The sequence below is a fragment of the Garra rufa genome, chromosome 20, assembly GCF_049309525.1.
Source record: "Garra rufa chromosome 20, GarRuf1.0, whole genome shotgun sequence".
In the NCBI taxonomy this organism is placed as follows: domain Eukaryota; kingdom Metazoa; phylum Chordata; class Actinopteri; order Cypriniformes; family Cyprinidae; genus Garra; species Garra rufa.
In genome coordinates this window covers 35,859,372-35,880,631 of record NC_133380.1, presented here as the reverse complement: position 1 = coordinate 35,880,631, position 21,260 = coordinate 35,859,372, and the positions used below count along the sequence as shown (strand labels likewise).

Sequence of the window (21,260 nt, the reverse complement as noted above, 5' to 3'; positions counted from 1 at the left end):
CATTATCTGGAGTTGAAGAGTAAGGTTTCTCCTCTAATTCTTGCAGTCTCCGGACTTTTTAAGCAACGGTAAACTTTCATCACTACAACAGAAGGCCCGCCTCTCCATTCATTCGATTGGACAATGGAAAAGAACGCGAATGACGTTGGTTTTTCCGCTCAGAGTTGATTTTTTTTTTTCAACTTCAGGCGCTCAGAGCGCTCCTGCAAAAACGCGAGGCGCAGCAGGCGGCGAAAACGTGAGGCGCCGGGGGCGCATAAACAGCGTGCAGAACGCTCACTGCCAACAGAAAACCATTCAAAAGAGGCGCCTCCAACTGCAAAAACGCGTTCGGTGTGACCGCGGCCTAACGGTGCGTTCACACTACTGCGTCAAATCCACGCTCAGTGCCGCTGGCAACGCCACAACGCCACTGCTTTGGGGAGTGTCAAATTTAGAGCAGAGCACGCCTATGGAAAAACAATGTTTACACCCTGTTTGCGTTTCATTTGTCTTTTTTAACGGTGGTTCGCAAACTAAACTGTGGCATAATGAAAACATGCAAAGTACATTTACTTTTGCGTGACTTTTTCAATAATATGTGATTTCAGCAGTAATCCACCAGTTTCGGAAACATGCGTCATAGTCTTTCCTTGCCTACTTCTCACAGCGATTGGTTGTCGCCCGGCGTTTTGTGCTCGAGATTTGCATAAAGTTGAGGAATGTCCAACCTTTTGACGCTCTCAGCTGCTCTCAACGCCAACGCTTCCAATCCCAAAATGCACCACGCGACCCTTTACGCTCTAGTGATGGGAAGTTCGGATCATTTTACCGACTCGGATCTTTGAGTCTCGTTCAGCAAAATGAACGAATCTTTTTTCGAGTCATTTCGTTCATTTTGCCAAAATATAATTAAAAAGCTACGTTTTACCTCCATAACACATGTATGCTCATATTATATAACGTTGATCACACTACAAACAAGACAAAACTATAAGCTATTAGAAACAAAAGATTGATGCATTGTTTACCTGGGTCTTCATGATTAGCTCCCTCACTTCTATCTATCCAGGTTCGAGTCGTTCGTTCATTACGTGACAACCCCATATAAGCTTAACTGACGCTGTCTGAGCCGGAAAGAGAATTGATTAGTTCATCTCTCGAGTCTTCGGGTCCGAGTCATTCGTTCATCACGTGACAACCCCATACGCTTAACCTATGCTGCTGGAGCCGGAAACAGAATTGATTAGTTCATCTATCGAGTCTTCGGGTCCGAGTCGTTCGTTCATCACGTGACAACCCCATACGCTTAACCTATGCTGCTGGAGCCGGAAACAGAATTGATTAGTTCATCTCTCGAGTCTTCGGGTCCGAGTCGTTCGTTCATCACGTGACAACCCCATACGCTTAACCTATGCTGCTGGAGCCGGAAACAGAATTGATTAGTTCATCTCTCGAGTAGTGATGGGAAGTTCGGTTCTTTTCCGCGAACCGGTTCTTTCGGACAGTTCGTTTCAAAGAACCGGTTCAAAAAACCGGTTCACCAGTTCTTTTACGCTATGACGTAATGACGTAATTAACGTAATTACTATCGTCCCGCACCCATATACAGTTACATGCAGTGATCATATGTTACATGCAGTGATCATATGAGTAAGTTTTACAAGTCTTGATTTAATAAATTATAAGATAAATTAATTCTAATCAGAAACACGATCAGCTTACTGAACATGCACAATCCATAAAGACTTATTTGTTATAAACATACGTTTCACCAGATCCCCTCATTCAAGTCCTCAGTTAACTGCTCATAGTATTAGCACAGAGACAGTGGTAAAAAAAGAACTAGTTCGGTTCAGATGGAGTCAGTCATAGCAGGAGCTTGTTTATTTGGCAGCTGCACGAGTCACGCATGCGCACAGTATCAGCTCATCGATTCTCGAATCGGACGCGTCCGAAAGAAACCGGTTCTCGTTCAGTGTACTGGTGATCCGAAAGAAATCGGTTCTCGTTCAGTGTACTGGTGATCCGACAACCGCTGCAACCGCTTCTTGAGTCGAGAATGAGATTCGAGAACTCACACACAGAGAGAGTGACTGAAACGTGCCGCTTGGTTTGCTTGTGCAGTAGTTTGATTATGTCATTTTTATCATTATACCACCGTTTAAAAGTTAAATAAATTTTTTTTATAATAATTTTGGTTTGAACATGGTTCAAATTATAGTTGTGTATAGTTTCATTAAAACATTATTTAATACAAACACAATTTTTGCATGTCATCATTATCTTTTATTACAGTGCAGCTAATTCATAAAGCACATGTTTTCTTTTAATCAAATATCTCATTTATTATGGTACCACGGCACTTCCCTGACCAAGATCATAAAAACCCTTTTAGCCAATAACCTAATTGAATCCTTAAGTAAACTTTTAACAAAACGTTTAACAAAATAGACCAACTTGACTAACGTGCTTCATTTCATCCGCTTGAAAAATGACACGCATGCGCAAAGTATCAGCTCATCGATTCTCAAATCGGACGTGTCCGAAAGAAACCGGTTCTCGTTCAGTGTACTGGTGATCCGAAAGAAAGCGATTCTCGTTCAGTGTACCGGTGATCCGAAAGAAAGCGATTCTCGTTCAGTGTACCGGTGATCCGAAAGAAAGCGATTCTCGTTCAGTGTACTGGTGATCCGACAACCGCTGCAACCGATTCATGGCTCTGGCAGCTGCTCTGCTCATGCGCATCATCAGCTCTCTTTTCACAGCCGTTCAAAAACTGTTTGAGTAACTGAATAACTCGGGAAATTTATTTATTTTGAATCAGAGGGAGTGTCGGGCACGTTAAAAAGTAAAAACCTTTAAGTAATTTGTGGATTAGTGCTTACTAGAGACGCGAACCGTTTCAAACGATTCAGTTCGATTTGGTGAACTGGTTCAACCGGTTCACTAAGAAGATCCGGTTAAATAGAACGATTCGTTCGCGAACCGGACATCACTACTCTCTTCGGGTTTGAGTCCTTCGTTCATAGTTGCGCAATTGAGCATGCGCGACTGAACGAATCACTCCCCGAGACGACTCGTTCTTCTCGAGTCACATAAAGATTCGTTCAAAATGAACGAATCGTTCAAGAACGACCTATCACTATTACGCTCAACTTCAGCATGAATGAATTGAAAACGCTCGCTTCGCCCCGCTCGCTACGTGCCAGTGTGAACGCACCGTAAGACTGAAAGCATTCTTAATCATATAATTGATCTCTAAATGTTTGACTGTTAGTTCACTTGCAGACAGAAATGTAAAAGTCTGAGTCTCGCTGTATCGCTCAGGCTGCACTGCAGTGTCTATTCGCAGGCGCGATCCCACTACTGATCGACACGGGGGCTTTGACCTGCTCCGTCTCCGACCTGGGCAGGTTCACCTCTCCTTAGACGACCTGGTGGTCCCGAGCTCCCCCAGGAGCACCATATCGATACCGAACTTAGTGCGGACACCGATCAACATAGTCCACTGCAGCCCAGAACCCCTGAGCCCAAGCGTTCCGCCAGCCTCAGCCTCCCAGTAGCTTGGATTACAGGCGCGCGCCACTGCACCCGACGAGAACCGCGAGGATTAGCACTGATACTGAATCTAGTGCTCACTGCGCCCTCTAGTGTATTATGTTCTGGCATTGTATTGAATTATATGCACTTTTCTCTACTGTTGGGTTTCTCTGCATTGCTTTGTAAGAAAAATAATTCTTAAAAATCTTTGTTTATAAATTACATAAATTGTCTGTTTACTGCTGACTTGAAAATGCTTTACAAGAATATCAGACTTCAGTAATCAGCAATTATGGTTATGCCTCTGCCTATGCTGGATGTTTACAATAGATATGGTGAAGAGAAGAAGAGTGTCCTTAACAAATTGTCCCAGTCTTAAGTAGCACATAAATATACATTGTATGGGTCAAAATGATCGATTTTTCTTTTATGCCAAACCACAATTAGGATATTAAGTAAAGATCATGTTCTATTTGGTAAATTTCTTAGCTAAATATATCAAAACTTATTTTTTGATTAGTCATATGCATTGCTTCATTTGGACAATTTTCCCAGTATTTCCCAGCACCTTTCGATTCTAGATTTTCAAATAGGTGTATCTCAGCCAAATATTGTCTTATCCTAAAAAAACCATACATCAATGGACAGCTTATTTATTCAGTTAAAGATGGTGATGTGCCGCCTGAAAACATTTGAGAACCAGGTGTAAGGCATGCATGAGTAAAAGCAATATAGCTAGGCTACTTATTCAACGGTTTATGTCAATTCACAGTTTGTGCGACACTTGTATGGTAAAATGTATGAATGTATAGTAAAATTTCAGTTGTTAGTACATCCTGTCCATTTTAGTACGTATTCATATTTCTGTAAATTTGCCAGCTTTCAACACATGAAACTGCTTACACTTAAAATAAATAGAAAATGCAGTGAATGAATGGAAATCTATGGGAAAAACTGTGTAGACCTGTTTCCTCTCCCATTGTGATGGAAGCAAAACGTAAGTAAACATGAAAAACAATAGCGAAACAGACACCAAAATATTAGGACCAACTTTATTGGGGAATGGACATAAAGCAGTGAATGGTAAAAAAAAAAAAAAACTCTTAAAACTCCACTTTAACTAGGACGCTTCATTGCCTTCATTGTTTACACAGCCCACCTGCAGGGTAGCACCTAGAAATGAAAAAAGAAAAAATGAATATTAAAAAAATTATATACATAAAACCTATATGTAAACCTACTATCTGTGACCCTCTTATAAATGAAAAGAGGCACTTACTTCATGTCCTGCTTTTCCAGGAGGCACCTGTAGGTGGCGATCTCTTGCTCCAGACGGCTCTTGACGTCCAGCAGTTCCGCATAGTCTCTGCCCTGCTGCTCAATGCCAGTGCGCACCTGACAAAGCTCTGCCTCATATGTGTTGATATGCGTCTGGTAGCCTGCTAGCATATTGCTGTACCTAGCCTCTGTTTCCGACAGTGAGCACTCCAGTGCTCCTTTCTGTGTGGATAAAGAGAACAGTTACTGAACAGAACGACCCAAAATCAGGTTTAGATTTTCCTCAGCTAACAGCGAGCTAAAAATTCCTCTTATATAAAAATCAAGGTTAAAAACTTCTGCCCTAAGTTAGGAGTGATATGATACTGATTCAATTCCACTGTTTTCTTTGCCTTAGTTTAGTTTTGGATGTCAAGGATTAACACACACATATATGACAAAATATTTTGAGCTATTTTTATTCTGTCTGTCACATCCTGTGTTTCCTGTATCTCACCATGCTGATTTGAGACTGTAGCTCGATCTCCAGGCACTGCAAGGTACGCCGCAAATCTGAGATCTGTGACCTAGAGGTTTCTAAGCACTCTGTTTTGGTGGCAGCATCTTTACACAGGTCAGCCATCTTAAAGAGAGTCACAAAAACACATGTCATGAGAGGCATTTAACTCATGAGTCACAGTATTAATACCACTCCAAGCTGTAATGTGAATGAAAGAGACAGAAGCCATACCTTCTCCTGGAACCAGCACTCCTGTTCTCTGCAGTGTTGGTCTATGATGGTCTCGTAATGACAACGGATTTCGTCCAAAACCTTTTTCAGGTCTTGCTGAGGAGCAGCATCCACTTCCACACACACTTTTGAGTCTGTCAACTGGCACAGTAGTGCTGCCACAACCTATAAACACATATTGTTATGGCATAAGAAATGATTGGCTTTATTTATCTTCATTCAAAACATAAAAAATGATTTTGCTACACACCTCCTGGTGAGTTTTCTTCAAATACACAAGGTCCTCTTGCAGAGTGCAGTTCTGTGCCTCCAGGTCGGTTTTTGCTTGGCATGTTTTATTAAGTATGCAACGCAGGTTATCAATGTCAGCCTTCACACACTGCCGTATCGCCGCCTCATTCTGATACCTGATTTGTGGAAAGGTCAGAGGGGAATAAAATTAACAAAATCATGATTAAACATGACTATGATCTATGTAGTGAAAAGCTATACAGACCATAGGTGCCTTTAGCTTGTTTTAATTAAATGTAAACTCATGTCCAAGTCACATTTTCTTGGTTAAATAAACAGTACTTACACTATCAGACAAAGAAGAAAAAATCTATGTTATATTTTTATTTAAAAATGTAATTAATATTCTATTTAATAAAGCCAAGCATTAATCTTATCAAGTTAGTGTTTTTAAACATTTCACATTTATTCCAGAGTAATAACTTAAGGCAGTAACAATTTAAACTATTTTATTCGTGAATTTATGTTCAGTTATTTTTTTCAATTATTAACTTTAAACTTTTTAAACATCATCAGTCATCAAAGCTAGATAATGATCACAGACACGAATATTTACTTTAAATTTCACCAAGTTGATTACTCACTAAAATCTCCAACAGATCATATTTTCATGTCATTTTAGGTCTTATGTTGACATTACAAAGTGGTTATATTTAAGTGTGTGAGTTGCTCACTTATGCTTTTTAATTAGTCTTCCAATTAAATCCATTATATTGTTCATTCAGTCTGATTCACGAATACAGAAGGTGCATGAACACAAGAGGCAGGATTTACTGCATGAACCAATCACAGCCGAACATAACCAGTCATATAAAATCATATCGCGATGGAGCCATCCTCTCACGTGACTTTTCCCCTTTAGTTCCTAATAACTAACCACCAAACTTACTGCACGCTTCAGGAGGCAGACTCTGTTTTATACAGTGTTTCTTTAGAAAATGTTATATTTTGTAATGTTTACCTTGTGTTATTTTTGTACTACACTTTTTCTCATCCAAGAGATGGAAACTCCCCTGGTATATATCTTTGTACACATATTTGCTTCCATATATTTGCATTTATATATTTGCAGCTAGAAGCTGTGCTTAACTTTGATGGACTACTGTTCCATAATATTAATCATATTCATAATTTGTCTGTAACAAATTAATATATATATATATATATATATATATATATATATATATATATATATATATATATATTTTTTTTTTTTTTTTAAATTAGACCTCACTATTAATAGACAATATTTTTTAGGTTGTTAACCCAACTGTATAAAAACAACTTACAATGCTCCAAAAAACTAGATGTGAAATTGCCTTTAGAGAACTCACTTTATCTTAAAGTCATCAGCAGCCAGTTTAGAGTTGTCGATCTGCAGGAGGATTTTGCCGTTGGTGACAGTAGCATCTTTCATCTATAATGAAGAGCATTGACAAAGAAAACTATAAATGTAGATCAGTATTTATGTTAAAAATTGCCACCATTAATTGTCTGTTTGTACCTTTTCCTGAAGGCATTCAATGGTTTTGAAGTAGCAGCTGTAGTCCCTCTGGCAGATCAGCCCCTTATTTTCATAGTACTCCCGGATCTGCTTCTCCAGAGTAGCATTGGCAGCCTCCAAATAGTGCACCTTATCCAGATAGGATGCCAGACGGTCATTCAGGTCTTGCATGGTGGCCTTCTCGCTCTTCTGGAAGTAGTCATAATCCTTTCCATAACACCCTCCAGCCATGATTCTTGCGCCAAATCTTCCACAGTGTCCTCCATCAATTCTGAGTGGTGGACATGGGGAGCAATTATTCGCGCGATAGGAGCAGGTAGAGATGCGGGTCTTATTTCCAGTACCACTGATACTGTAGGCTTTAGGTGTAACTGAACCACACCTACGAGGACCGATTATGAACTTTGAAGTTGTGGAGATGGAGCAGAGGGAGGACTTGGGGCTGGACAAGGAGCTGGGTTTGGAGCAGGTTTCAGGACAGGTGAAGGAGCTTGGTTTGGAGCAGGTTTCAGGACAGGTGAAGGAGCTGGGTTTGGAGCAGGTTTCAGGACAGGTGAAGGAGCTGGGTTTGGAGCAGGTGAAGGAGCTGGGTTTGGAGCAGGTTTCAGGACAGGTGAAGGAGCTGGGTTTGGAGCAGGTGAAGGAGCTGGGTTTGGAGCAGGTTTCAGGACAGGTGAAGGAGCTGGGTTTGGAGCAGGTTTCAGGACAGGTGAAGGAGCTGGGTTTGGAGCAGGTGAAGGAGCTTGGTTTGGAGCAGGTTTCAGGACAGGTGAAGGAGCTGGGTTTGGAACAGGTCTCTGGGTAGCTTATCAAGCAAGTGTCAGAGGAAGTCTTCAGACAGGTCTTGGGGCAGGACTCAGGGAAGCTGAAGGAGCTGGGTTTGGTGCAGGTCTCAGAGCAGGTCTTGGGGAAGCTGAAAGAGCTGGGTTTGGTGCAGGTCTCAGAGGTCTCTGGGAAGGAGAACGAGCAGGATTCTGAGCCGGTTTGGATGCCTGACATGGTGGGTGGTAAGATGCAGAGATGGATGAACGCAAAAGAATACAAAAAATTCTAGAATTGTCCTGAAGAGTATGGTGCCTTTGAAGCCAGCTCTGTCATCTTATATAGTTCAAGCTTGAGGGTGGTTTCTAGAATTTGACAAAGAGAGTGCATTTGTGTGTGTCACCACTAATAGTATTGTATCTTATGAGGAAGCTGCAAAGGAATTTATGTGTGTGTATATATTTTTAAATAGATGTCAGTGCCTAACTGGACAAGGCAGACAATTATGAGTAAGTTTAGATGTATTGAAGGCAGCTCAAATTGCAATATTCGGGTGGAGTTTCAATTATGCACGTGACTCAAAGGTATGAATAGATGTAATGCCTTCACAACAAAGACAGACTCAAACACAACATCAGAGAGGCCTATTAAACAGTTTGAAGATAAAATAAGTTAATTTTGAAATTACTGCTTTTATTTTTCTTTTGGACCCAAAACATAAAACAGACAAAAAAAAAAAAAAGTCAGAAAATGAGGTTAAAGTTTGTGGTTTAACCTGCTCTATTTAGAGTCTTTCAAGTTTCTTGATTCTTTTTTTTCCACAGATTTCCACTCAGATTTAAATTGATAATTTCAACATATAAAATATAAAGGCCTATGGTGAACTTTAAAACATAAATCATCTGTTATACTTATCAAAATAGACTTTATTCATAGATGTAAATACTTAATAATATACTTAAAATGTTTATTTTTTTTAGTCTTTCTGTTTTTCTAAACACGCAAAAACAACACAATGTATTTGATTGTACGGGTATGCAGATGGCATGTCTTATGCAAGTTAAAATAAATAATACAACTTTGCAGTCCCAGTGTTACATGTCATAAAACTCTATTTTTATAAATTTTGTTAAATTCTCTGAAATATACACTACCATTCAAAAGTTTGGGGTCAGTAAGACTTGTAATAGTCTTTAAAGAAGACTCTTATGCTCATCAACGCTGCATTTATTTGATTAAAAATACAGAAAAAAACAGTAGTATTGCAAAATGTTTTTACAATATAAAATAATGTTTTTTATTTGAACATACTTTAAAATAGAATTTATTCCTGTGACGAAAAGCTGAATTTGTATCAGTCTTAAGTGTCACGTGATCCTTCAGAAATCATTCTAATATGCTGATTTATTATTAGAATGATCAATGTTGGATAATATCAACAGTTGTGCTGCCAAATATTTTTTGGAATCTGTGATTTTTTTTTCAGGATTCTTTCATGAATAACAAGTTTAAAAAGTACAGTGTTTATTCAAAATAAAAATGTTTTTATAACAATGTAAATTATTTATTTTTAACTTTTAATAAACTTTTAATTATTAACTTAATACATCCTTGGTGAATGAAAGTATTAATTTCTTTAAAAAAAAAAGAAAGAAAGAAAGAAACAATAAAAATGTATTTGGATTTGCTTAAAGCACTATTTTCTTCAAGTCAGATGTACTAAGACTTATGCAGGGAAGAAAAATACCTAGAACGTGTGTCCAGCCTGACAAATCAAGTAATTGGTTAATAGTAATTGCAATTGGTTAAATGGTTAATGACTAATACAGTCATTTAGCTGTTTTAAAGAAAGGCACGAAAGCAATGGAGTAATACTTTGTCTTAATGGAATCATATGTGTAATTGTCCGTGTAATAATCATAATTTTTCAAATAACTTTGTGCAAGAGTAAGATCCGATTAGGAGCTTGACTCATCTGTGGTGATGCATGTTTCTTGTGATCACATAAAAAGCCTAAGACAAAGGCAAATACATTTCTGGTGAATCTGTCACAGTCTTTAGGGATGAATGTCATTTTGTTAGCTATTATTTGAATATGCTCATATTTTCTCAGTTTCAATCCTGCAAACTAATCCTCTCAGTTTTCTGAGTCTCAGATCCTCTCAGTTTTTCTGGGCAAGCCAGGTTCAAAAACACACGGTCAAGCCAGAAATGCGCCATTATTTTACTTCAGAGGCCAATAAAAACCCATTTCTAATAATAAACAACAGTCGGTTCTTATACGGCACGTCTCATACTCAGAGGCGACAGACAGTAGTGGAGTATTTTTACTCTGCCTTAAAAGTACTTTTCAAGTGTCTTTACTAAATCAGAGTGTTTCTATGTTACATATTAAATGTCATTTAATACTTAATTATATTAGAAATCCAGTATTTTTTATACTTTTACTCAAGTAAAAAGATTTACTTGAGTACAAGAAAGTACTACATTTTTATTGTGCTTAAGTATTAAAGGTAAAAAAACAACAACTTTTATTTATGAATGCTACAGAATGATAAAGACATTCATAATGTTACAAAAGATTTCTATTTCAGATAAATGCTGTTCTTCTGAACTTTCTGTTCATCAAAGAAACCTGAAACGGTACTTGGCTGTTTTCAATATAATATTAATAACACATGCTTTTTTTGAGCAGCAAATCAGAATATTTGAATGATTTCTAAAGGATGTGATTAGAGTAATGACGCTAAGAATACAGCTTTGAAGCCACAGGAATAAATTACATTTTAAAATACATTCAAATAGAAAAAAGTTATTTTAAATAGTAAAAATATTTCAAAATTGTATTGTTTTTTCTGTACGTTTAATCAAATAAATGCAGGCTTGGTGAGCAGAAAAGTTCTTTAAAAACATTAAAAGCCTTTGACTGGTAGTGTGCATACCTCATATTAAACCTTTTTACAGTGTTTTGGAAACATGTTATTTCTTTTCAAAGTTTTCCTCATTCTGATATGTAGAAAAAAAAAAAAAACAACAATGGCCAGTTCTCATAGGGGATGTCCAAAAATATACATACACTGATATGAAACTATTTTATAGCTTTTTAAAGATGCGTGGCATTATTACACTTTAGAGGCTTATCCATTTCTAATAAGTGAAAGAAATGGTCAGTTCTTATACGGGACATCCCATACTATATATATACCTCATATGAAAATATTTTGCTCCAGAATTTTAGAGATATGTGACATTATCATACACTTTAGAGGCCCATAAAGACCCTATTTCTATCATTTCCTATTTGGGATGTCCCATACTATACCGCAACCTTTTAAACTACTTTTTTTATTTAATACCTATTAGAAATTAGTTCTTAATAGACTTCTATAATAGACCCTCCCCACTTACCATTTTGTTAGCCCTACTGGCGTTCACTTTCAGAGCAAATGTGAAACCTCACTGTATAAAAAAAGTATAACAAAAATGTTACGTTTTGATAAAAATCAATCCCACAAAAATGTTTAATAATGTATTTTTTTATTTCCTCTACCATCCCTGCTATACCTCCCACTCCAGTACACAGCATTGTCAAAAGGGTGGTCAGATGCTGATTTTCATAGCTTTCAGGCATGGCTGTTTTCAGTGCATAAACATCCTCAGAGCTTGGATCTTATTCTCCACTGTCATCATCTTCAGTTTGACTTGCTGTTGTCAGAACGTCAAACTTTTGCTCATCAGCTACACTCTTAAAAATAAAGGTGCTTTTATCTAAATGGTTTAATAAAGAAGCTTTAACATCTGAAGAACCTTTCTGTTTCACAAAAGGTTCTTTGTGGTGAAAGAAGGTTCTTCAGATTATAAAAGGGTAAGAAAGAGATGGTTCTTTAAAGAACCTTTGACTGAATGGTTCTTTGTGGAACCAAAAATGTTTTTTCTATGGCATCGCTGTGAAGAACCTTTTAAAGCACCTTTATTTTTAAAGGTCCCATATTGTACACATTCCTGGAGGTTTATTTTAGTTGTTGATGTCCTTAAGAATATATATTTGCGGTATAAGTGCCAAATATCCATCTCAATACATTTTTACAGCTCCTTTTTTATGAGCTCTGTCAAGAACAGGTCGATTTTGGCCCATCTAATTAATATTCATGAGCCTCTCTTCTGATTGGCCTGTTGTTTTCTGAGTGAAGCACAGCCAGGCCAACCACAAGTAACTACGGTCATGTATGCTGTAGCCTAGCCCAGAGTCTAGCCTGCTGTGGCTTGCTGATACTCAACAGGATGTTTCAGAACGATCATTAATGTTTTTTTCTTTTTCAAACACCGAATGCAGTAAGCTACATAACTGTTGCCTTAGTAAAGCCCCTTTCACAATGCATGCTGATTCCGGAAAGTTACGGGAACGAGCGCTGTGTGAACAAAAGCCAGAACCAAATGCCAAAAAGGCAGTGTTGTAGTGATGATGCACGTTACCCTGCGACTCTTCACGACGAAAAAATACGTGTAAAGTGGAATGAAGCGGCGATCAGGGAGCTCCTCACTATCAGCGCTGAAGCACAGATTGTTCATCAGGTTAGTTTCAGTTCAGTGAAATGTAAGCGTCGCATTACATCTCACATCCAAATGTCACATGTCTTTATGGATTGTGTGTAAAGCACGCACAGATTCTGGAAAATCACTTTGTGAATGAACCAAATCAAACAATTCCGGAACAAATCATGGGACACATTATCTGTGTATTTTCCGGAATGGCTGTGAAAGAGGCTGAAGTTGACGTGCCACTGGTCTTTTATATACGTTGTTTGGAAGACTGTGCAATGATGTAGTTTCGACGTCTATCGACTGAACAGCATTTTCTTTACTTGTTTTCGTGTTATTGTTGCTCAACAATGGCATGGACGCGATGTTGTCGGGTTTGACAAAAGGAGGGTGGGACGGCGATTGGTGCTTGAGGTGGTGACTGAAGGCGGTGACTGAGTAGATCGGACGTCACATCTTTACGGAAGTCACAGCGGCTCGTGAAAAGAAACAGCTACTTTAAGGAGGCTGTGTGCAGTTTACTGTGGATTGACTGTTTTGAAACTCATATGGTAGTTACATAGCCCCTAGACCTCAGTTATCATGAAAAAAGCCAGGAAATTTCGATTTTGACAATATGGGACCTTTAAGAGTGTATAGCTCTCATAAGCTAAAAATGTTTACGAATCTGGAGGGAAAATGAAAAAAAAAAATCTCTAGTGTACCATATTTCATTTTAATCACCATATCAACAACAAATACTGCTTTATTCAAGGTTGCCAGAAGTATTTTTTATTATTCACCAGTTCCAACTGTTTGTAGGGGTCCTCAATCTCCACAGAGGCTCTCCAGTAAGGTGCAATCATTTCATAAATTGAACAAATCCAGTCCTTGATCTGTGCATACTGGAGCTTCTCTCAGTTTCAGTTCCTGTAGAACACATGAACAGTCTGTATAGTCAAGTCAAGTCAAGTCACCTTTATTTATAGCGCTTTTAACAATACAGATTGTGTCAAAGCAACTGCACAGTATTTAAACAGAACAATAGTGTGTAAGTAATGCATTATTGTAAATAATCAATTTTCAGTTAAAGGCAGTTCATCAATGAATTCAGTGGTATCATCGTCAGTTCAGTTCAAAAAGTATATGACATCGCTGGAAAGTGTCCCCAAATTAAACACCTAAACCAGCTGATCCAGGTCTTACTAGGCATGCTAGAACTTTCCAGGCAGGTGTGTTGAGGCAAGTTGGGGTAAGCTGCAGGACACCAGCCCTCCAGGGCCGAGTTTAGAGGCTCCTGCTTTAAATATATGTGTGTGTATATGTTTACCCATTTGTGTGTTTCTGAGCAAATGTTCTTAAGCTGTCTTTGTTGCTGCTGCTGTATGTTGTTATAATGTAGGATACGAGTTTGTCATTCTTTGATCTCCTTCATCAGTTTCAGCTTTTCACGCTCTGCCTCTTTCCAGAATTTCCTTTCTGTTGGACTGCGTGCCACCACTAGTCACTGTCTCAAACAGTGTCTTCAACCTCAAATGTTTTATAAAAAGGGAGAAACAAGAAAATGCGTAACATTACTATACATTATATTTTAGGTATTAAAACAGGTGGAACCTGTACAGTATAAAATTACTTAATATATTTAGTCAGATATTTTCTTGTTACTCCATCTGTCTCAAAACTGAAAACCAAAGCACAACAGAATAAGACTGACCCAACGTCCATTTCTCATTTGGAATTGCAACTGGTGAAGGATATAAAATAAGATTAAAATCATTTCTAACAGCAATTATGACACAGCCAAGATCTTCTGAACTGATTACTTCATGGGTTTAATCTTTTAGGGCAAGTAAACCAGTTATTTTGGCAGCCATATGCAATGCCCTTCAGGCAGCTATTTTAAGCCATTCAAGTAGAGCTTGAATGGGGAAGGACTGCAAAGTGAAGTTTTAATGACATTTTCTAAACTGGAAATAAAGTCTAACCACTTTAAAAAAAAAGTGCTACTTCAGCTTAAATTATGCAAAAATCTAGAAAAAACAAAAACAAAGATGTGATTGGCTATTGTAAGGTGCCTCTGTTAACAAGGCAATTAGCTCGTTTAACTGCCAAGGTACAGCTTTCTACTTTCTCTCATTCACATGTGTACAAGCAGACCATCTCTGCACTATCCGCTCTCTAGTTCAGATAACTCTGGCCACTTTCTAAGTGTGGAAATCTCACTCTTCAGCCAAATAAGGCAGGTGAGTCCAGGGAAACAGCCTGACAGTTCCCTCTCCCCCTCTCCCTCCCCAACTCTCCCCTTTCCAGACACAATATTAGACTAGCAAATATACTAATAATAGTATATATCCTTCCAGACATCTTTGCAGTAATCTCCATGTGTTTTTGTGCCAGCAGGGCTTTACTGTGCCCTTAGCTTTCTTTTCCTTCTCTTTGATTTTATCTTCCTCTTCTTTTGTTCTTTGTATGGCACGTAACCATCTGGCCTCATTTTCCTTAAAGGAGAAATAAAAAGGGTTTACCAATGATTAAAGTATGTTTACACATTATCCATTTACATCCACGTAGTTGTTTCAGAATGTTGACTTGCAGCATCTTAGCATTTTCTAGTTTGTACTGGCTGAGTTTCTCTTGTTCTTTTTTTAACTTTTTCATCTCTTTCTCTCAAGCGCTCCCGCCTCATCTGAAACTCCTGACAACAGTGCATATAAGATTGGGCTCAAAAACAGTCATGTAAACTGGAACAGCTGAAAATTAGTTAAAAGTTGTTGTTTTTTCATACAACCAACTTTTCTTGAGCTTTCAGTGCTCTGGTCACTCTTTCGTTCCTCTCACGCGCCTCCGCTCTTGTCCTCATATTCGGTGAATCCTCCTCCAAATCCTTTATGAATCTGAAAGATTCAACAATCGCTGAGTAGCCTACATGTACACTACACTCTTAAAAATAAAGATGCTTCATGATGCCATAGAAGAACCTTTTCGTCTAAATGGTTCCATAAAGAACCTTTAACATCTGAAGAACATTGCTGTGTCACAAACTGCTCTTTGTGGCAAATAAGGTTCTTCAGATTATAAAAAGGTAAGCAAGAAGTGGTTCTTTAAAGAACCCTTGACTGAATGGTTCTTTGTGGAATCAAAAATGGTTCTTATATGGCATTGCTGTGAACAACTATTTGAAGTACCTTTATTTTTAAGAGTGTACCAGTCAAAAGTTTATGGACAGTAAGATTTTTTTTAATGTTTTTTTTAGGAAGTATCTTCTCCTAAACAGGCCTGCAACTATTTGATTCAAAGTACAGCAAAATTCTTAAATATTTTTTACTGTTTAAAATTAAAATGTAATTTAGTCCTGTGATCAAAGCTGAATTTTCAGCATCAATACTCATCATTACTCATAATCATTCTAATATGCTGATTTGCTGTTCCTGTGATTTCAAAGCTGAATTTTTTAGCACCATTACTCAAGCCACATTATCCTTCAGAAATCTTTCTAATTCTCTGAATTGTTTCTTGAACAGCAAATCAGCAAATCAGAATGATTATGAGTAATGATGCTGAAAATTCAGCTTTGATCACAGGATTAAATTACATTTTAAAATATTTATTAAGCAGAAAGCAGTTTTTTAAATTACTGTAAATAAAAATTTTAAATAATAAAAATATTTCACAATATTATGCTGTATTTTGGATCAAATAAATGCAGGCTTGCTGACCAAAAGCTTCTGCCTGGTAGTGTAGTTCACTCTGAACCATCTCCATCCGCCCAAACAAAGCTTGGACTACACTTTCTCTGAAACTCTGAAATCAGTGGACATAACAGCTGCACACGTTGAGGTGTAATATAAAATCTCTATTAAACGTACGCTATGAAAAGGCATTTTTAGAAACCTGTAAGTTTTCTCTTCGCTTCAGGTCGTGCCAACGTGCTCTTTTGGTGTCTAGGCAGCTCGCCAGCTATTGGCAGTCTAGTATTCTGCTTTGCTACACTAGAGGGCGCAGTGAGCACTAGATTCAGTATCAGTGCTGCTGATACTCGTGTTTCTCGTCGGGTGCAGTGGCGCGCGCCTGTAATCCAAGCTACTGGGAGGCTGAGGCTGGCGGATCGCTTGATCTCAGGGGTTCTGGGCTGCAGTGGACTATGTCGATCGGGTGTCCGCACTAAGTTCGGTATCGATATGGTGCTCCTGGGGGAGCTCGGGACCACCAGGTCGTCTAAGGAGGGGTGAACCGGCCCAGGTCGGAGACGGAGCAGGTCAAAGCCCCCGTGTCGATCAGTAGTGGGATCGCGCCTGTGAATAGACACTGCAGTGCAGCCTGAGCGATACAGCGAGACTCAGACTTTTACGTTTCTGTCCGCCCAGCGTCATATAACTTAATTATTCATAGAGTTTAAATTCAGCTGCATATTTATTCAACCTAGGCTATTTAAGACTCTAAAGGGTTCCAGGCGCAATGTTCTTGACAAAATATTTGCGTTGTCACTATAGTTAAAGGGATAGTTCACCTAAAAATGTATTTTTATTTTAAAAACAACAACAAAACAACTATAACTGAGCTAAATTATAATCTCAGATTGTGTTTTATCAATGATTTGTGAGCCTGGACCACAAAACCAGTCTTAAATAGCACAAGTATATTTGTAGTATTAGCCAAAAAGACATTGTATGGGTAAAAATGATCGATTTTTCTTTTTAATGCCAACAATTACTAGGATATCAAATTAAGATCATGAAGATGTTTTGTTAATTTTCTACCATAAATATATCAAAAATCTCAATATTTAGAATATTTTTTTGCTCCCTCAGATTTCTGATTTTCAAATATTTATATCTTGGCCAAATATTGCCATATCCTAGCAAACAATACATCAATAGAAATCTTATTTATTAGCTTTCAGTAATTTCGAAAAATTGACACTTATGACATGGTTTTGTGGTCCAGTGTCACTTTAATGGATTCTATTGACTAAATTAAAGTCCTGCAAGGTCATGACTCTCATACTCAGAAAATTTTATAGTTATTAAAGATCTCAATGGTTGTTAAAGAATTAATGTGCAGTCAATCCAGAGTTTAATCAGACACCTTCAACATTTCTCACATTATCACAGTTTATTGCTGTAGTTTAGAAAATGGTAATAAAATATGACAAGAACTCAAGAGTTAAACTGTGTCAGAACAAATTCATCTTGATAATGTCAGATAACTTTGATAGAATATGTAACAAAATATGGTGAGGTCAAAGTGTCAAATCAAAATTTTAGTCCTAAATTTTCATCAGTTAACTGATAGTCCACTGTTTGAAGTCTGTCAGTCACATGTCACAGTTTATTCTGCTATCCTCAATTACTTAAATGAACTATAGTATTCTGCACCCACTAGTAAAAAAAAAATCAAAACTTATATCTGGTGTCTGAATATTTTTTGGTTTCCTGTTTTAATAAGAAATGCAACAAGTCAGAAAAGTAAACTGCTTCTCAAATGGTCTTTATTGGTGAATTATTAAACAGTCACTACAGAGTGTTTAACATAATTGCACTACAAGGACCCTCCATTAGATTTGTTTACATTTAATGTTGTTTATATGACTTGGTTACAAGTGAACACTGGGTCAACCGGCGTCGCACACACGAATACCCCACCTGAATAGGAAGAGAAAAAAGATATTAAATAACATACATCCTGAAGCTAACTCAAACCACCCCAAAACCACAATGTACTGAATAAAGAGAATTTGAATTACCTTTTCCTGGAGTCCTATAAGAGAGAGAGAGAGATAGAGAAAGATTAGTGTGTTAGTGGAGTCATTTCAGAGAAAAAAAAACCCTAATGCAACAGCCAGTTTCCTGTACTTGTGATACTCTGAATGAAAAGATGGTCTTACTGAATGTCCTGCTTGTCCAGGAGGCACCTGTAGGTGGCAATCTCCTGCTCCAGTCGGCTTTTAATGTCCAGCAGTAACGCATAGTCTCTACCCTGCTGCTCAATGCTACTGCGCATTTGACAAAGCTCTGCCTCTAATGCATTGATATGTTTCTGGAAATCTGCTAGCATGCTGCTGTACCTAGCCTCTGTTTCTGACAGTGAGCACTCCAGTGCTTTTTTCTGTGTGGGTAAAGAGAAGAGGTAGAAAAAAATCACTCATTACATAAATAATTTTTCCTCTTTCCTTTCTCTTTTAAGGCAAGCACATGTTTCTGTGTGAGCTTGTTCAGAATGACGTGAGGCTAGTCCATGTAATGTGTCTGTGCATTCTAACAAACAAGTGATTTTCTCACCATGCTGAGTTGAGACTGGAGGTCGATCTCCAGGCACTGCAAAGTACGCCGCAAATCTGAGATCTCTGACCTGGAGGTTTCCAGGCACTCTGAGTGGCTGGCCACATCTTTGCACAGTTGCGCCGTCTTAAAGAGAGACATAAACACACACAACTCTCATACTGTACTGTGATGTATATATGAAATGTCTGCAAGCGTCAAATTACGACTGAAAGAAACAGGCTGAAGTCTCACCTTCTCCTTGAACCAGCACTCCTGTTCTCTGCGGTGTTTGTCTATGATGGTCTCATAATGGCAGCGGATTTCATCCAAAACCTTGTTCAGGTCTTGGTGAGGAGCAGCATCTACTTCCACACATACTTTTGTGTCTGTCAACTGGCACAGCAGTGCTGCCACATCCTATAAACACACATTTATTTAAGCATCAATTCATGACTAAATCTTAACACATGCCATCTGAATTTTCATTTAAATCTATATATAACAAAAAATAACATGTAAAATAAAAAAATTTCATTGCACACCATGGTCAGTCATAAATAGTTTAATCTGAGACAGGCAAACTATTTCAAACCTCTTGGTGGTTCCTCTTCAAACAGGCTAGATCATCCTGCAGAGTCTCGACCCGGGCCTCCAGGTCGGCCTTTGTCAGGGTCAGCTGGTCAAACAAGCGGCGCAGGTTAGCGATGTCTGCCTCCACAGACTGTCGCACTGCTAACTCATGCTCATATCTGATTGGTGTAGAAGCAGTATGAGAAATAAACTCACCAATAATGTATAAAACATGAACTTTTTTTTAAGAAGCAAAAGCTATCAAGCTATGGTGATGTTATTTGAGAGATCTTACTTTATCCTGAAGTCATCAGCAGCCAGTTTAGAGTTGTCAATCTGCAGGAGGATGTTGGCATTGCAGATGGTAGCAGCCTCAATCTACAATGTAGAACACTGATATAAATGTAGAGCACACTCAAATGTTTTCCATCATTCAATTTTTTTAAAAAGTACCTTTTCCTTCAGGCAGTTGATGGTGTTCCAGTATTGGCTGTAGTCCCTCTGACAGATTGGCCCCTTCTTCTCATAGTACTCACGGATCTGCCTCTCCAAATTGGCATTGGCAGCCTCCAGCGAGCGCACCTTCTCCATGTAGGAAGCTAGGCGATCGTTCAGGTTCTGCATGGTGCACTTCTCATTCACCTGGAGGTAGTCATAGTTCCCGGGCATGACTTTGGCGCAGTTCAATTTGCTATAACCTCCGTATCCTCCGCCAGTTTTGCAAACCAGATCTGGAAAGCAACCAACCCGGCGGAAAGAGGAGGAAGAGATGCGGGTGCTTCCTCCCAAACCACAGCCATAAACACTGTAGGCTTTGGGTGCACAAGGAACTGGTGTACCACAGCGAATCGGAGTGACTACAGACTTGGGGATGCAGGATGATGTACGGATAGAGCACGACATGACGGATGGATATGGAGATGAGATGAGGAAACTGTTCTCCTGATGTTCTCCTGATGAAGATGGGACCTTTGAGCTCAGCTCTGAGCTCTTATAAAGATAGAGATCCAGGGCGGCTCCTGCACTTTTTGGGAGAAGGAGACAGGGTGTGTGTGTGTGTTGGAATTGTTTTGTGCCAAATTTACGCCCTTCGACAGTTAAGGGCAGAAAAAGGAGGCTGTGAAATGGTTATTCAAGGTTAGATTATGCAAAGTAAACAAATTTTGTGAGAACTGATTACACTTTTAGATATTTATTTTTTGTTTGATATAATTGATCTCCTCTATTATTATTTTGTCCTCCCAATGCTATAGGTATATAATTTAGTTCATACTGAGCAGTGCAAAAGGCTTGTTCTGCTAAAACTATTGGTCTACTGTACACCCAAAAAAGTGAGTAAACCTCACTTCCCTGATTTCAAAAGGTGCCACCTTGTTAGTGTGTCTTCTTCCCATGCCAAGAACCCGGGCTCAAGTCCCATTTCGAACAAGAACGAGGCGGGCCGGTTAGAGGCTGTGGTCTTCGGTCTTCTTGTTAGTGCGCCTGCCTTAAATGCCAGCAACCTGGGTTGGAGACCCACTCGGAACAAGAACTAGGTGGTGTGTTTAGAAACCGCGGTCTGTAGCCTCCTTTTTAGTGTGCCTGCCCCCCACTTCTGAGTCCAACTCAGAACAAGAATGAAGGTGTTTAGAGGCTGTGGTCCTTAACCTTCTTGTTAGTGCACCTGCCTCACATGCCAGTGACCTGCGTTTGAATCTCACTCTGAACAAGAATGAAGGAGGGCGCTTAGAGCATGTGGTCTTCAGCCTTCTTGTTAGTGTACCTGGTTGTGGTCTTTTATTAGTGCATCTTCCTCCCATTCCAAGAACCTGGGTTCAAGTCCCAT

At 38.7% G+C, this 21,260-nt stretch overlaps 2 protein-coding genes across 3 annotated transcripts; both read right to left on the bottom strand.

Annotated features, from left to right (window-relative positions):
- Positions 1-4,797: 4,797 nt before the first annotated feature.
- LOC141293534 (keratin, type I cytoskeletal 19-like) lies at positions 4,798-8,324 on the bottom strand. The gene is made up of 6 exons (XM_073825560.1): positions 7,326-8,324; positions 7,156-7,238; positions 5,781-5,937; positions 5,531-5,695; positions 5,297-5,422; positions 4,798-5,022 (listed from the first exon to the last, which is right to left on the bottom strand). The coding sequence occupies exons 1-6, from the start codon at positions 8,322-8,324 to the stop codon at positions 4,798-4,800; spliced, it is 1,755 nt and encodes a 584-aa protein (XP_073681661.1).
- Positions 8,325-18,076: 9,752 nt separating this feature from the next.
- On the bottom strand, positions 18,077-20,383 carry LOC141293228 (keratin, type I cytoskeletal 19-like). Of its 2 annotated transcripts, XM_073825259.1 has the most exons (8): positions 19,889-20,383; positions 19,731-19,813; positions 19,458-19,614; positions 19,118-19,282; positions 18,884-19,009; positions 18,490-18,710; positions 18,349-18,362; positions 18,077-18,247 (listed from the first exon to the last, which is right to left on the bottom strand). In XM_073825259.1, the coding sequence occupies exons 1-8, from the start codon at positions 20,336-20,338 to the stop codon at positions 18,186-18,188; spliced, it is 1,278 nt and encodes a 425-aa protein (XP_073681360.1). In that variant the 5' UTR covers positions 20,339-20,383; the 3' UTR covers positions 18,077-18,185. The 2 variants fall into 2 exon arrangements, with proteins under 2 accessions (XP_073681360.1, XP_073681361.1); XM_073825260.1 differs by lacking the exons at positions 18,077-18,247; positions 18,349-18,362 and having other exon boundaries at positions 18,486-18,710.
- Between the last annotated feature and the right edge of the window lie 877 nt (positions 20,384-21,260).